This window comes from Cetorhinus maximus, chromosome 14 (genome assembly GCF_964194155.1).
Source record: "Cetorhinus maximus chromosome 14, sCetMax3.hap1.1, whole genome shotgun sequence".
Taxonomy (NCBI): domain Eukaryota; kingdom Metazoa; phylum Chordata; class Chondrichthyes; order Lamniformes; family Cetorhinidae; genus Cetorhinus; species Cetorhinus maximus.
In genome coordinates, this window is record NC_135892.1 from 58672642 (window position 1) to 58690029 (window position 17388).

General features: G+C 40.0%; 1 protein-coding gene across 4 annotated transcripts in view; it reads right to left on the reverse strand.

Moving 5' to 3' along the window:
* sptbn1 (spectrin, beta, non-erythrocytic 1) overlaps positions 1-17388 on the reverse strand; it is a 278283-nt gene that overhangs the window by 42482 nt on the left and 218413 nt on the right. For all 4 annotated transcript variants that reach the window (XM_078556981.1, XM_078556983.1, XM_078556982.1 and 1 more), the window contains 10 exons: positions 15687-15989; positions 15290-15443; positions 13666-14536; positions 11158-11295; positions 9272-10028; positions 8383-8585; positions 5824-5914; positions 5568-5714; positions 1939-2202; positions 526-750 (listed from right to left, as the gene is read on the reverse strand). In XM_078556981.1, coding sequence (XP_078413107.1) covers positions 526-750; positions 1939-2202; positions 5568-5714; positions 5824-5914; positions 8383-8585; positions 9272-10028; positions 11158-11295; positions 13666-14536; positions 15290-15443; positions 15687-15989 — 3153 coding nt within the window. The remainder of the gene's footprint in view (positions 1-525; positions 751-1938; positions 2203-5567; positions 5715-5823; positions 5915-8382; positions 8586-9271; positions 10029-11157; positions 11296-13665; positions 14537-15289; positions 15444-15686; positions 15990-17388) is intronic.

Below are 17388 nucleotides of genomic sequence, written 5' to 3' on the forward strand. Positions count from 1 at the left end.
AAAGTGTATTTTTGAAAAGAACTTAAATGAGAAAATGCCTGAAAGTTTACATGCCCATCGCAAAAGCAACGAAGTTGCATTCTTCAATTTTATTGAGCAATTTTGTATAAATTAACTGACTGGAGCACTGATTTTTATTTTTACTGTTTCTCCACCTTTTCCAATTGGAAAGGAGAATAAGGAGGAATAAGTTAAATAAAGTGCTTCATATAAGCCATGATGTTTTGGTGTTGGCAGTTTTACCTTTACTAGCAATTAGATGATTTTCGAAACAGGTGTAACTAAGTTCATTTACAAGGCTGCTTCCAATTTTGTAACACTCTAAAGTACAGCAACACCACCAGCTACTTTGTAGTCAAGCAATACAACCTTTGATCAAACAAGCAGTAATTAACAAAAAGATCAAACCCAAGGCAACACGATATAGAAGTATGATCTAATTTCTGCATGGATTTTAACCAAGCCAAAACAAAGTACAAGTTAACATGCTCTGTTTAAATTACATATAGTGATGTTCCTACTTACAATCTCATCCTCCAGATCTCTGTTGAATTGATGTATTTCTTTAGATGCCAACAAGTAGTTTTTCCTTTCATGTAGTGGTTCCAGTAGCTGCAAAAATCTTTTTTCAACTATGGTGCGCTTGCTATCCACCTCATCAATATCTTTGCCTTCTTGGCTCAAAATCTTGGCCTGACCTTTCAGTTCCTCCACTTCCTTCTTTCGCACTTCGATCTGATTTTCTAACATCTAATGAAAGAGGGGGGTAAAAAAGCAGTTTATAAACTGTACCAAATGATAAATGTGCTGCAATATAGAATTTTTCTTTCGGTAGTCTTCAAATATTTTTGAGAGCAGAAAACAGTTCTTATGCAAAATCTTGAGAATGTTAACTGAATAATACAAATTAATTCAGCATGCTGAAGTCACCCCAATTTTAAAATTCCTTATTTTCACATGTCTCACCCTTTCCAGTCTCTATAACCTCTTTTGTCCCCAGAACCCTCCAAGAACTTTGTGCTGTGCTAATTCTGGCCTTTTGCACAACCCCGATTTTAATCATTCCACCACTGACAACCATTCTTCATCTGCCAAGGCCCTAAGCTCTGGAACTGCCTCCCTAAACCCTTCCACCTCTCTTTCCCCTTTTAAGGTACTCCTCTAAACCTACATTTTTCCTAATATTTCCTTATGAGGCATGGCATCAAATTTTGTTTGATCACACTCCTCTGAAGCACCTTAGAAGGTTTTCCTACTTTAAAGGTGTTATGTAAATTAAAGTTATTGTTGCTGTGGATTCATTGCATTAAGCTAATGCTAAGTTTGCAATGTGACCCAAAGAAGCTACCTAACTACCCAGTCTGAAAATTATATTTTCCAGTCAACACATGTTATTCCTTATTATCTTTATATTTTACTCCACTAAAAAGCAAATGGGCTATAGAAACTTACTGCCTATTTTGAGTTAGTAACATCAATTCCTGATGATAATTTCACTGAAATACTTTACTTAGACAAATAGACCTAATGAACGATATGTAAAAGTAGCCAAAATTGAGATTTTTTATTCTTGATGTAGTAAACTTTCTACTATTTCACATCATCTTGAAAGGGATAAGCTATAGTTGGGTTCTGTACAATAATGCAATTAATTTTCTGAAGATACAAACACAATCTTCATTCTGCATTGAGGTTTGATGTTTACATATTGCTATTTGAAGATGAAAATATAATTTGACTTAATGAAGACTGCTACTAAAGCAATGAGAATCATCTAAGCTCTGAACATATACTTCTTCACCAAGGTGCCCAACAAAGCTATGTTGGATCATGGAGTTTGAAATGGATGATCAGAGGAATATATATTAAAAAAAGGCACATTTGAGGGTTCAACTGGTCCATGTTCCATTGTATAAACTAACATTACTGGGTATATACCTGTTGTTTCTTGAGTAGAATAGAGACACTGGTAAGGTCCTTGCCATAATCATCAGACTGGAGCTGACCTTCCAGGTTATGCAGCCATTTGTCTAAATCGGCACAGCTCTGGGTGAAAAGCTCTGCTTTGTTGGCATCGAACAGACGCTGAGCTTTGGCCTGTGTAGTAGATTCTAGTTCTTCCCACAAATGGTGTAGGGCTGTCAGCTTTTCCTTCACGACCACCTCAGTCTCTGGCTTCTCTGCAGTTAGCTGCATTCCCTCCTACAGGATAAATTGAAATAACATTCAGCAATCTACCAGTTCTCACAGCAGCTATCCTGGTATTTCTGGAAATACAAGCAAGCTACCCTGGGTAGCTTCAGTTGTTAACTTCACCTTCCACACAATGAATTCTTTGCATTTGTTTATAAATAGAAAGTACTTGACTACGTGTAGATTCTGGTGCGCTGTGTGGTCTAAAGCGCAGTGTGTACTACATTAAATAAACATCCACAATGGAATCTCAAAGCATCAACCAATAAGGAGAACTTGGATGGTGAGTATGACAGGGTGCCTGTGCGCTTGTATCTCACAGAAGAATTCCTGATGAGGTGAGCTCTCAATTTCAGATGGTGCTTGGAAGGAAGCACCAATTAGACAAGTAGCATTTAACCACAATCTAAAAGACAAATTAATCTAGGTTGCTTTAGTGCACCCTACAATTGCACACAGATGACACTGGCCATTTATGTATTTTGTATGAAATTACTAATTGCATACAGATGGCCACAACTCAAGTCCTAAACACTAGCTTTATCGAAGCTGCAATACTAAGTGCTACTTTCTGACCATTGAATTGATAGCGCGAAAAACCACATCAAAATCTAATCTGAGGCAAATCTAATACTGACTAGCCATGCTGCAGCTCAGTTTATCACAGCACCGTTTTATAATGTTTTATAATCATAGGTAAAGCCATGCTGTATAGAGGAAAAATCCAATTTTAAGAGCAATTATAATAAGTAAACTCAATTAAAAGGAATTGAGAACTAGGGAAGGGAACAAGGGGCAAGAATTAAAAAAATTATACTCCTGAAATTCAATTTTTTTCCCCTGGCGTCCAGCCGGAACTCTGAACCTCTGGGGCAGCATTTTCCCCGTTGGAGGGGATTGTACGGGAGCGGGTGGGTTCCTGATCAGCGCCCCCAGTTGGGAGCACGCCACCATTTTACATGGGCGAGCCAATTAATGCCTGCCCAGCGTGATGTCTGCCTGGAAGCGTTGTATGCTCCCTGTGCGTGCAGGGGTGGGGTGGGGGGAGAGAGAGGGGAGGGGATTCCCTGAGCAGTTCTGTGTGCTCTTTCGTGCATGCACGCAGAAGAGTGCACAGATCTCCCTGAGGCAAAGTGCTACCTCAGGGAGATTGGTTGAACTTTTAAAAATGTATTAAAGGTAAGAAAAAAATTTCCTGACATGTCCCCTCATGTGACACTGTCACATGAGCTGGGACAGGTCCATTCCTTTTATTTAAAAAATTTCTGAACATTTTAAATCTCTCATGAAACCTCATCCCACCCGTGGATGAGGTTTCATGCTTTTTCGGAAGACCGCCTTAGGGCTCTTCACCTGTCCGCCAACCTTAAGGTTGGACGGGCAGGTCCACTAATCATTTTAATTACTTTTTTAATGGCCTTAATAGGCTGTTGACAGGTCGGCAGGTGCACAGCTGAGTCGGCTGCGTGCTCGCCGAACTGAAAATCTAAATGATGTGGGGTGACGTCGGGATGCACGCCCAACATCACCCCGCGTCATTTTACGTGTCGTTGAGCGGGCCCCGCCCCCGCTCACTGACTGGGAAATGCTGCCTCTGGAGTAATGGCATAAATCAGGGGTTGCGGGGGAGGGGAGGGCGTAAACTGGAATTTCCAGGTGTCTATACTTAGACGCAGTATAGTTCAAAAGTTACTTGTAAAATTGAAATATCTAATTTGAGGCAAATCTAATACTGACTAGCCATGCTGCAGCTCAGTTTATAACAGCACCGTTAGGTAAAGCCATGCTGTATAGAGGAAAAATATAATTTTAAGAGCAAAATTATGTGGATTTACACAAAGAAGCTGAAGCAAACTTCTTATTAGGTGAGTGTACAGGATAAAATCGCAAAGCTGATTTAGAAAAAGAAGTTGGCTAGAATGGGGAGGGTAAAATTAAAAACAAACATCTAACAGAGCAAATCACTAAAGCAACAGTATCAATTGGTAAATTCTATTCACTGAATTCTTATGAATTACCACTCTGCTTCCAGAGAAGTACCAATACTTTAATCCTGCAAGTTTTAAGATTTTATGCATCAGGCAAGCTGGGATCAATTATTGTTAATTATTTTGCTGATAAAAAGAGACATGTCTAAGCTATTCACCTTGCACTCGTCAGGAAACTCGCAAGAATACCAATATAAGAGGGAAGACAACAATTTATACTGTATGTGAAGAGAGTGCAGATTGGTCGGCAAGTGTCATTGCCATGCGGAATGCACCACGGATGGTGACTGACAGTTAACTGCCGAGCATTGTTTGAAATTTAAACCAGGCAGCCTGACCTTTATATCCCTCAGGGCAATGCCATGACCAATCTCAGCGAATGACTGTCACTTATTTTGTTTAGTTGAGACAGGTGCAATTTATGTACATGTTCTTTCTGTTTGCAAAGAACAGGACCCTGTGTATTAATATATGTAGCTTCCAGTACTCACAAATGCGCCACATTTTGAGCCTGACTGACAATCTTAAATTGGCTGTCAGCTTAATTTTTAGCAAATTGAGGAGGCCTAAGGCCATCCCTTTTGGCCCTGAAAAGTGCCCAGTCTACCTCAGTTTACCCTGGAAGGGCAAGATATCTCAAAAATTTAAATCTAGTTGTTTCACACTGCTGCTATGTAGTAGCAACACGAATGGTATTCACTACTAACAGGATGCTGCCATCAAGCCAAAAAGACATTCTGCCTATCACACAAATGAGTAATGTGGTATATGAATTTCAGTGCCAGTGTGATGCTAGGTATGTAGGCCGTACATCCCGAAGTCCCAACTGCTGTTCACGATGGGCAGGGGTACAGACCGTACCCAACCAGTTTTGCTTGCAAAACTCAAAACAGTGTCCAACATTAGATGTGATTCCGCAATTGGACAACATTTGCTAAATAATCTTCAACGTGCTAAGACTTACGCTGACAACCAATTTAAGATCGTCTGTTGGGCTTGCAGTGTGTACTGGAAGCTAAATATATTGATACACAGGGCCCTGTTCTTTGCAGACACAAAGAACATGTACATACATTCCGCCTGTTTCAACTAAACAAACTAAGTGACAGCCATTTGCTGACTCATTGTTGTTTTTCCCATTATATTGGTGTTCTTGCAAGTGTCCTGATGAGTGCAAGATGAAAAGCTTAGACATATCTCCTTTTTCAGCAAGACTCAAGTTCTGTACCACCAAATGACTATTAATTATTTTGTTGCCATCACAAAAGTGACAATAGAAGTGAAAGGGTTAATTTTCAAACTGTAAACTTAAAAAAAACACTCCAAGCGGCAATATATTTATTATAGAAACAGAAACAGAATTGAGTATTCAAGATTCTATCATACCTTATCAATTTTATCCAGCCATTCTTTGTTTGATGCAAGCTCTGCCATAAAAGCCTGATGCTTCTGCCATTTGCTGTGCAAATTTCTGGCTTCATCATAGGACATGTCCTGAGCAGTGAGCATCTTCTCACTGATCCAAAGGGACAACTATAAAACAAAAGCATTAAGGTGTGTTCAAGGAATATAACATTTATAATTTACAATGCACATATAAAACAAAGTACTTTGTTAAAAATAAGTTGTATAGCAAGTTTACTTCCTGGCAGTCTTGGAGAAACTTCTGTAGGTCTCTATTATCCTTAAGGCGCATAAGTAGTTCGCTGGCAGCCTCACGGTTCTTCTTATGCCTATAGGTTAAATTTAATAGTAACATTTTTAAGGAGTTGTTTAGAATGATTTCTAAATAAAAAGGTTTTTTTAAAATGAGACTTTAGGGTCACATTGCACAGGCTTTTCAATATGCAATTTTCCCCTTTTCATACCCTACATTGCACCCTAATGTTAACAGTTGCAGTTCTTGAGTGTACCAAAGAGAAAGGAATTAATTTACCCACTTTATACAGAAAATACAATAACTACATCTTGAAAACTACATTGCAGTACAAAGCTGTAAGACGAGCTAATGCTTCAGATTAGATTAAATGCAAGGACAGATCTCAAATTGTTCAGTCTTGAAGCACTTCATGTAAGAGTTGAATGTACATGAGCTTTACGATACACCCTGATGGAACAGGGGCTGAAACAGAAGTCTCACACGTTAAATTTATGATAGCCAGATGGTTAAAGTAGAAAACCAGATGCCAATCTTTTACTTAATACTAAATTTACCTATAGAATTCAACATTACAAATGAATGCCTTCTCCCTAAACAACACCCAGTCTCCCAGAGGTCTCTTATATTCTACCTTCTTCCTAAACAACACCCAGTGTCCAAGAAGTCTTTCTTTATATGTGCTCAAGCTAATCAATCAATTGTATATCCTTAACAATAATACAATTAATATACCATTAAAATCACAAGCTTTGAAGACATGAATGAATATTGGAGAATGTTTCTAATATTTTAGGCCTTCTACCACTTTCCGTTACACACCATTGGGATAGTAGGTTACCTAGACAACGTAATGGCTTTCATTACTGTCAGTTATCAGTACTTTGTTCTTGCTGCTAATAATCTGGTTGTCAATTATAATCTGGACAATGCAGAGTAAAATCTTCTTCTAATAGTAAATCTTCCTGTTTTGGGTGTCAATAAATCAAATTTAAATCCACTTTGTAGAACTGAGTGGAATTTGAGTTGTTATCAGAAACCACTGGCCTCCTTTGCTCTGATCTTTTGGAGAAAAGTGTTAGTGGGGAGAACATGAAGAATTTCTTCCAGAAAATATATCCCTTGGATGTGATACTTGATCTGTGATGTTTGTATTTAGGGATAGTTCTATATGGGGAACCTCTGAACTGACCAAGAATAACTTTAAACAGCCTTTTAGGCCAACTCTCAAAAGCCTTCCCTTGCTACAGTAATTAACTAAACATGGAGCATAAGACTGAGAACTGGCAGTAATTACTTTACAAAGATCCTGGATACGAGAAACTGTATTGATAACAGGAACACACCAGTTAAAAGATCCTGAGGAACTTCTGCTTTTCTCTTTTTGAATTGAAAATGCAACAACGTTCTACCCTCAAAATATTTAAAACTATTCACCACTCTGCTGTGACTGCAGTTTTTTTCTGGAAGCTGGGGATGGGGGGGCAAAAAGGGTGTGGCAGGAAAGAGTGATTTAAACACCTAACAGTTTTCCACTCTTGTAATTGCTGATTAGTTTTCAACAGTCACCATTAAACTGGTCTGAAGGCAGCCACACAGTGCAAAGTGAAAAGAAAAATGGGAAGGGATCATCTTAATGCTAAAACAATTTATCAGAAACAGGTAGGTTTTCAGGAACAGTTTTTCAAAGGCAAGTAAAATAATTACTGGGCTGCATGTGATGGTAGAAAGTATAATACATGGGGCAGAATTTTGCCTTGATAATATCCCTGAGGCACAGAGCTGCCTCAGGGAGATGAAGAGTTTGAAAAAAAAATAAAGAAATTAAAAATAAAGTACAACATGTCCCCTCATGTGACCCTGTTACATGAGCAGGGACATGTTATTAATTGAGTTTTAAAATTTTTACTTTATTTTTATTTGCTTTAGGAAACCTCATCTTGCCCGTGGATGAGGTTTCCTAAAAAGTGCAAAGGCTGCTTTGGCCTTTTCGCCTGCCCGCCAACCTTAAGGTTGGACAGGCAACGAAAAATTTCATTTTATTACCTTGTTAATGGTCTTAATAGGCCTTTTAATTGTTGGCAGGTGCATTGCCGACTCCGGCGTGCACCTGCTGAGCGAAATATCGCGTGACTGCGTGGTGACGTTGGGCATCAACACGCGTCATTTTATGCTTGAGTGGGTCAGGCGCATGCCTGCCCGCAGAGGTAAAACTTTTGCCCATGAATTCTTTTAATACTCGTTTCATGATGTATATCATTACATTTCCACTATGTCAGCTTAAACAACCTAGTTGCTTTGCTAAATAAAGGCCAAAATATTGTACTGCAGAAGGGCACTCAATGGAAATTTGTCTTAGGATGAGCTCTCCAACAAATCAAGACTCCAACATTAGATAATGATGCAAATACAGTAAAAATTTACTCCTAGTAAAGTAGAATATAACTATTTGCAGAGAATATAGGATATTCTCACGAATGTAGGATATTAAAGTTAAGGGTTTACAAAAAGGACAGAACCTCACTTCATTAGTTTCTTTCTTACCTTTCATCAATTGAGTCAACTTTCTCCTGGATTTTGTCAGAATAAATATTGCCATCGCTGACTAGTCTCCTGCCTGTCTCTACCACTCCATTGATCTTATCTTCATTAGCATCCATGGTAGTCATGAAGTCTTCCTGCTTCTTAATGGCAGCTTCAGCAGCCTCTAGTGTGGTGGGCATTTCAGTGTGTGCCAACACATACTCCTTTATTTCAACAAATCAATGAATTGTCAATCAGCTTTGAATAGTCACTTGTAATCAGGGAATAAAAACACTGATTGCACATAAAATGACTTGTTCCACTTTTAACTTAATTCGTGCTCGGTACAAGATTTTTCTTGGAATGGTTTGGATTACAGGCCAGTACTTCCCAAATTCTTATAAGCTTTCTCTTCATATTGCTCTAATTTGTTTAAATTTTGATTTCCATCTCTCCCTAACAGCACTGTGAGTATACCCACACCAGACAGACTGCAGCGGTTCAAGGCGGCAGCTCACCACCACCCTCTCAAGGGTAATTAGGGATGGGCAACAAATGCTGGCTTTGCCAGCAACATTCACATTCTATGAAAGAATAACAAAATATTTAGAGAAACGCATGTTAAAAAACCTGGTGATAGATTTTTAAAAATGTTCATCTATCTCACTGTTTGTATCTGCTCAGCTGAGCATTTTCCGCTGATCTGGACCAAAAGGCAGCAGGTTTCAAACAGTGGGTCAATTGAATTTTAGTTTCCATCAGATTGGAATAAAATAATGAAAAGTGAGGAAAAATCTTACAAATGTGAGAAGCAACGTGCTAGATCAGTGTTAGAAAATTACCAAAGGGTCTAGGTTATAAGGTGCAACTCAAAGCCAAAATTAACTGTAAGACTCTGTGCTTAGCTTACCTGGTTGTTGAGGAACCCTTCTGCTTGCTTTGTGTCTCTTAAGAAAAGTTGGTATGAATGAGATTGGGACAGGTGATTCTGTCTGTTCTCCCACATCTTGTGCAGCTCATTCCATCCAGTATCCAAAGCCTGCAGACGCTGGCGTAGGAACATATATTGTGCATCTGTTTGCCCCTGCGTTACCATTTCACCCATGTCACGCATTTTCTGGTAGTCTTCTTCATAGTTATTAATTTCATTTTTGATGTTTTCATGCTGGGTAAGCAGCTTCTCCCCTTCTGCCAGGGTGTTGGGCATATCTTCAGAGGCAATTGCAGTTTGGGTTCTTGATAGCCAGGATTGGAAGTCATCCAAATCGCGCAGGAATTGCTGAAGCTTGTTTGCTTCACCAAGTGATTCTTCTCGGTTCTTCAAAGTATATTTCATTTCTTCCCAGACATCATTGATTTCTGCAAGACGGCTCATTATAGCATGTTCCTGGTCAGGATGTTCAGCAGCAAGTCTTTCAGCTTCTTTCTGCAGGTCATCTAGTTTAGCTTCAATAGCTGTCAAATCACGTTCCATTCCAGTTAATTTCCTTTGGAGGGCCATGACACCAGCAAGATCGTTGCCCAGATCTTGTGTGGATTCAATGACTTTGGTCTTTTCCCTAATCCAAGACTTTGTTTCATTGCATTCAAGGTGGTAGTTCTGAATGCTGAGTGCAGAAGTGAGTGCATCTTTCTTTTGGTCCACTAGTTGACGGAATTGACTCCACCTGGAATCAAAATAACAAAGTGGAATCACAGGTAAACATGGCATTGTGCCACTCCTAGCCCACAAGAAAATATGAGGGGTAAGCCACAAGCATTATTTTAACTGCCTCCCTGCACCACCCAGTTTCTGCTAGGTGGAGGCAGTTAAAATCAAGGTGCATGATGTGTGTGTACTTTAGCCTCTCGATAAATGATGCATTCCGCAATAAACTGAAAACATCTTTTGAATGAGGAATAAATTTGACTTAAACAGTTTTAAGTCTGATCCATGTACATAGAAAACAAATACATGCAACAGGTCACATGGCTGCTTACACTGTTAGGTAACCAGTGAACACAAATCTAGTGGCAAGTGAACAAACACAAAGAACTCTTAGGAATAATTTCAGCAAACAAAGCTGAGTGTAATTAAGCAACTTCAAATAGGTTCATATCATCATACAAACCAGGACAAAATTCAATAGAGCTGCACTGGCACTTTTTGGAAGTCCTTGAACTTTAGTCGAAAAGTTACAACTACATAGAATGGTATCTTGGGACAGAAATGCTTTCTAAGACTGACTGAGAACTGCAGGAAATGTAAAATATCAATGCAGTTTGGTCTTAATTAAACATTACAATTTAAACAAACTTGAGTTAGGAATCTAAATATGCTTCCATTGTGGCAAAATTAAAATGAAGAGCTCACTTATTGTTGTATAAAGTGTCAAAGTGGCAAATAAGGTTGTTCTAATTTGTTTGATGCGTCAGTGTATGATCTAACGGGCCATAATATAAGTAGTAGTAGCCTGAAATTAGTGGGTAACAAAGAAATTCAATGAGTACTCTAGAACCAGTACTAAATGTAGTCTGAAAGTGAGGATCCAATGGACAGCACAACCTGATGACAACCTCTCAGCTGAATGGTCATCAGCAAAGGTAGGTCTCTTTCAATATGCTCAAGTAGACAGGGATGCTACTACAGGAGTTGGGCACCAAGATTCATAAAAATTGCAATCATGCATAAAAATTAGACAATAACATTCCTTGGATTTGATGCTCAATGTGAAAACAGCCTTTTCTACAAAACCTCTCAATCAAATTCTATTTTCTTGTCAGCCATAATACTTATCCTTTGTGTGACAGTCATACCTTGTATTTAGCTTATCTTGCTGTGCTTTGATCTCCTTTTCACTAGGATGCCCGCTGTGGATCAACTGACGAGCTATCTGGTTCACCACTGCGATACGAGAGGCCTGGTTGTTCATTTCTGGCTCCAAACTTTCAAACCTGTAGAAGTACAAAAATTAAACTTGGATCAATCAAGAGCTGGATTCTTGGACTGATTCCCTAATTCTTTAAAAACATTTTTTGAACATTGCTGCTGAGATGATTCTGGGAATGTTCAGAAAATCTAATACTTGGTTAGCTTTGTATTTATCTAATGTTTTCGGTTTCCAACTTTCTACCTCTTTTCTCCATAAGTGAAGAAAGCAATTTATGCTACAATAAGGTGTCATTGATACTTTCAGCTTTCTGCTACTTTGCCACAGTGGACATTCAATACATGGAAGTTGGGACAATAAGCACTCGTAGGCTCTTTAATAGCGGAGGTATCACTGTCTAGCTTAGTCTTGTATCCACACCTAATGTGCTGTGAGGGCATGTTTCAGCTTACATCACTGAATAGTCATTTGGAGCAGAATTCTTGGCTGATTTTTCAATTCTCAAGCCAAGGGGTATGTGGACAAATTGTAGTGTTCACCAACAATCCAGCAGTGATCAGATAACTCAGTCCAGGCAAGGGATGCAGAGATACTTGCAAACTCAGTAATATAAAACAACTGCTGTGCATTTAACTCCTGAGCCATTAAGGGTGATTATTCTGATGAAAGGTCAACCACCTCAAGTGTTAACTGTTTCTCTCTCCACAAATGCTGCCTGACCCACTGAATGTTTCCCAGCATTTTCTGTTTTTATTTCATGTTTCCAACATCCATGTTATTTTATTTTGGGTCATTTCTGACACAAACTCAAGATTCTTGAAAAATTTATCACCATTGTAGACAATGTAGAACTAGTTCTCCAATACATTTGTATGACACAAGCATTGTATACAGTGCTATTTAAATATTCATAGGTGCTCGATTAAAAGCAAAATACATTCAATACATACTTGGTATGAAAACAAATAATTTTAGTTGTAACACTGTAGTAATCAATAAAAGCATTTTAGTTACAAAAAAGAAACATTCTCAGACTATGTACCTGTGATACTGTGATGCTATCTATCTAGAACAGGGATCTGCTCTGGAGCTGCAAATGGCTCATTAAGGACTCATTGCTGCTCTTGACCTTCATTGATCAAACCCATTTTGATGGTAATTAAATGGCTTGTTTCTTTTTTAAAAACTTTCATTAACATTGACCCAGATTTTCATGAAGTCCAGAAGGACTGCAGATCCATTTAAAAATGGCAGCGGGACCCAATTCCAAGATACCCGTCACCATACTCAGCATCCCCAATTTTCGCCAGTGCGTGATAAGGGTGTGGGTAGCAAACCCAACCTGGCTGGCTCCCACTGAGGGAGGGGGGTAGGCATCTCCTAGACCCCTGCAATTTTAATGGACTTGGGCCAGCTTCTCCATGACTGTGGTTCATCTCGGAGGAGTCATAATCATAGTCTGGATACAGGAACCTTTTGAAAGCCAAGTTCAAAAGGTCCTACCCAAGCCCGCTTCTCATGTCATCTAAGTGCCAACTCTTGCCCCCCCCCCCCCACCGACCCCATACACCCTCCATGCCAACTCATTGCCCTTCCATGCCCATTCACCATTTTTTCTCCAAGAAATATGAATGACTGCTTTTTTTCTAAGCAGTTCCACACATGTTATTATAGTGTCCATTGGTTCTGTACATCGTGTGTATTATGTGAATGGGCATGGAAGCTCCAAGAGTTGACATGGTGGCTATAAGGGGCAATGGGGTTAAGCAGGGAGGGGGGGGAATGAATTGGCATTTAGCTGGCATGGAGAGTGGGTGGGGGGGTGGATGATGGGGTGTGAGGGATGAGGGCTGGAGGGCCTAAAATGTAACCAAATAACTGGGACTGAAGTCCCAAAGAACTGATGCGGGCCTTTTAACCAGCCCACCTCGGCACTTGGCCGCCTCCTATCTGCTTACGGGGGTAATGGGCCCTATTCCATCCCACGCTACCCCACCCCACAGCAAAAATCACAATTGGGGCACTTTCTACTGAGGCGGGTGCAGCAAACCAGGAAATTTCCTGACTTGAGCTACCTACCTTGGTAGTGAAAATCCGGGTCATTTTAATTGTGAGAATTGTTTTAGGAAAACAAAAAAAGGCTAAAAAAAAAGAGAAATCACTTTCTTGTAAAAACATTTAAAATCTTCTTCAAATGCCTCTGCCTTGTTTTTCATTATTATTGACATTTGAGTAATAGCATTGTGGCTCTTAAGATAGAACTTTTGACCAAATTTTTAAAATGGATTGTATTGTTATTAAGGTTGGTGACTTCTGACCTAAAATGTTTGGTCTCCATTCCACCTTGTTTCAATTTTCACTCATCTTGTATAATGTAGGCCCTGAATCAAAAATCATCTTTTACATTTCATAATCCAAACATTGCATTCCTTACCTATGCTGGATGACCTCTAGATCTTCAAGTTTTTCTGGGATCTCCATGCTGTTCAGCCACTGCTCCTTTTCATCAATCCATAATTCACAAGCATCTGCTTCACTGAACATCTTGTACTGTGACAGTGCATCCTGGAGGGCTTGCTTACGAAGCCGTGCCAGTTCTGCTAACTCCTTGTAACGTTCCTCAATGTCAGTTAATCTCCCTTCTATTTCGGGTGACTTATAATACTCATCAGGCAAACTTTGTCCCTGTTCATGTAGTGCATCAATGATTTGTCTGTAGCTAGCAACCTCCTCACCAACATCTTTGTGTTTCTTCACTAAGGCTTGAGTGGAGTATTCATCATGACCAACATCATTACTGGAGACAATCCTCAGAATATCTAACATCCAAACATCAATATCATCACCATCAGCCTTAAACTGGTGAACATTAGCAGCTTCCTCTAATCGCTTTTTCTGAACTGCAGACAGCTGCTCAAGGTGGGCCCATTGCTCCTGAATGTCTTTAATTCTCTCCTTAATCTTCTCTGATCCAAAGTGCTCCTCAGCTACCATTGCTTCACCTTCTTTTATGGTTTGTTGAAGAGGTCCTCTCCGTCCACTCATTTCATCCTCAAATGCCTTGTGTTTACTGAGAAGGCGAATCACGCTAGTCAGATCTTTGCCATAGTCAGCTGATGAAAGTATCTGTTCTTTCTCCCGGATCCAGCCTTCTTCCTCTGCCATTTCCCAAAAGAACTTCCAGAGGCGTCGGGACTCTTCCAAACGAGCCCTTCGTTCAGCTGCCAGCTGACAAAGCTCTTGGTAACAGAATTCCAGGTGAGTCACACGATCACGAATAACCTGTGGGTCACATGGTTTATAACCTGAAGGGGGAGAAGGGGAGAACGTTTTCAACATGGTTATAAGCTTAAAAACAAAATCCATTTCAGCTCAGTTTAGTAATACAGCAATAACACAGAGAACCATATGGCAGCAGGAGCTTCCACCATTCCTTACAGTTGATATGTTAAATAACTATCCCAATGACATTCTGCTCTGTTTTCTTCCAATAGTTATGCGCCAAAAGCAGACTGAAGATAACAACCGACCTGCTTGCAGGTTTACACCAATTTCATTTGAAACTGGCCACAAGCTGACACATGAAAGTAGCCTGGGCTGGGTAACCTTTGCTCCAGCTTTCTATTTGTGCTCATGAGTTGTGCTATTATGCTCCCAGATTTAACCAATTGTATTTTTTTGGCATTTTATACTTTCCTCATTGCCATCTTGCTGTGAGCAGTTGAGACAAATCAGGGATTAACCCTTCCTCTGTGATGTATGTCAATGGCACGCCACATGCCTTTCCCAGCAGGGGTGACTGAATCACAATCAAGAACTGAAACGCTACATAATTTTTCATCACCCCTGCCTTCCTTAGGGAAACTAAGGCATACATAATACTACCAAACTGAGATTAGCTAACTGAGCACAGTTTAAGGTTAGCTGTTGGGAACTTCCTGGTAGGCAATGTTTATTCAGTCTCAATATATAGTGTACTTACCCACTAAGCCATAACAGGAGCACACAAAATACTACTTGAAAAGCTAAGGGAGAAAAAAATAAAGCTTAAAACATACCTTCTCCTTCAGAAGCAAATTTTTGAGCAGAAGCATTGACAACTTTCACTCTGTCAGCCTGAATAGCAATGTCAGCTTCAACCAGTGCATGTTTCTGTAGGAGATCTTCAACACCAAGTAAATGCTTCCCATAGTCTTGTGACAACAGTAGAACCTGAAACAGTTTCAACAACTTTCATTAAGCGTTAGGTCAAATATACTAAATGCAGCATAAAAAGTTTATAACACATTGAAATAGTTAGTTAGAAATAAATTTGAAACCACCTCTTCTGGTATAAGTGCCATTAAAATTTTATCTTTGTTCTTAGGTGTTTTAACATATTAGTTATTTCTTACGCAAATAAAATAAATTCCACAGTACATCTATACAATGGAAAGTTGGAGTTGGCTTCTCTACCTTCATTTCATCCATCCAGTCCATAATATATAGCATTTCCTGAAAAATCTTTTGCAAGTTAAGATTCATTTCTAAACGATGACGACGAGCTCGCAATAATTCCAGTAAGTATTCCCACAGCCTATAGACATTCTCTTTCCTTGCTGTGATGCGTTTGATGTCATGGTAGTTCTCTGCTTCAAGTTCCTTAGCCACAGCCACAACTGCTTGTACTCGCTCTTCATATGCAGCAATGTCTGTTTCAATAGCTTCATGTTTCTTAGTAGCAGCTTCGACAGCCGGGAGATCAAAACCAAAATTATCCTGTAGCGTAAGAGTTAGAAGTCATATTGAGTGATAGCATTTTTAAAATATTCACAAAAATTGGTATTTCAGAGGTAGGGAGCTATGGACAAATTTAGACGCTGCTAATGAAGTATACATTTATCTTCAGAACCCTACTGCTAAAGGAGATTAAAAGGGACAAAAACCTAGGGAAGAATTTTCCCTCCGTTTGGTGCGGGGGGTTAGTGCAGACATGCCTCCGATCAGCACCCCCAATTGGGGGTGCGCCACCATTTTACGTGGGCGGGCCAATTAAGGCCCGCCTGGCGTGACGTCCGCCAGGAAACGCTATGCGTTCCCTGTGCAGGTAGGGGGGATTCCCTCAGCTGAGAGTGTGCTCTTTCGCGCATGTGCGCGAAAGAGCACACTCATCTCCCTGAGGCTAAGTGCTGCCTCAGGAAGATTGGCGCCAAATTTAAAAATGGTAGATGTACAAAAATAAAATCTCCCTGACATGTCCCCTTATGTGACACTGTCACATGAGTTGGGACATGTCCATCACTTTTAATCAAACTTTTATTCAATTTTAAAAAACCCTCATCCTGCCCATGGATGAGGTTTCATACTTTTTCTGAAGCCCACCAGGGCTCCCAGCCTGTCCGACAACCTTAAAGTTGGATGGACAGGTCCATTAATTACTTGAATTACTTTTTAAATGGCGTCAATAAGCCATTGACAGGTCGGTGGGCACACAGCTGATTCGGCTGTGCCCCCACCGACCTGAAAATTGAAATGTGGGGTGACATCTTCCCGCGTCGGTGAGCGCGCCCCCCCCCACCCCACTGGCCTAAATATCCTGGCCCTAGAGCTTTAAATAGTTGTATGAACATCACACTATAGCACTCAAACTCAATTTTCAAGTCGTTACTCTAGAAAGGTATGTGGTTGAACACAAGATTTCCTCAGTCTTCCTCCCCTCCCTCAAAATTGTGAGTTTCCTTGCCACAATCCACCAATCAATAGTCAAGATAATAAGCAGTTACCTTCCCCTAGGGCCACTGCCAATGGTGCTATGTAATTCACTAATGGGTCGGTCTCACTCATCACGAAGGCCTGGGCTGATTTAACCTGAAGTTTGTAACATGATGAAGCAGCTCATTTCTGGGACCAGAAACTCATCATGAGGACTTACGTGGTGCTTTTATATTAGTGTGGAAGTTCTGGAAGTGGGGCACTGAAAAATAAATCCACAACCTCAGCTCCTCTCATTTTAGTGTACAAACATATTGCTAATGCTTGTTTGAGGGTAAGTATTGAGTGTTCCCTGTGCTAAACGTGGGTGGTAGAAAGATTCCTGGAGCTGCTGGAAACACCTGAAGTTGCCTCCTTTATGGCTGCCATGGCAGCACTGCCTGTGTATTTGTTCCTAATAGAATAT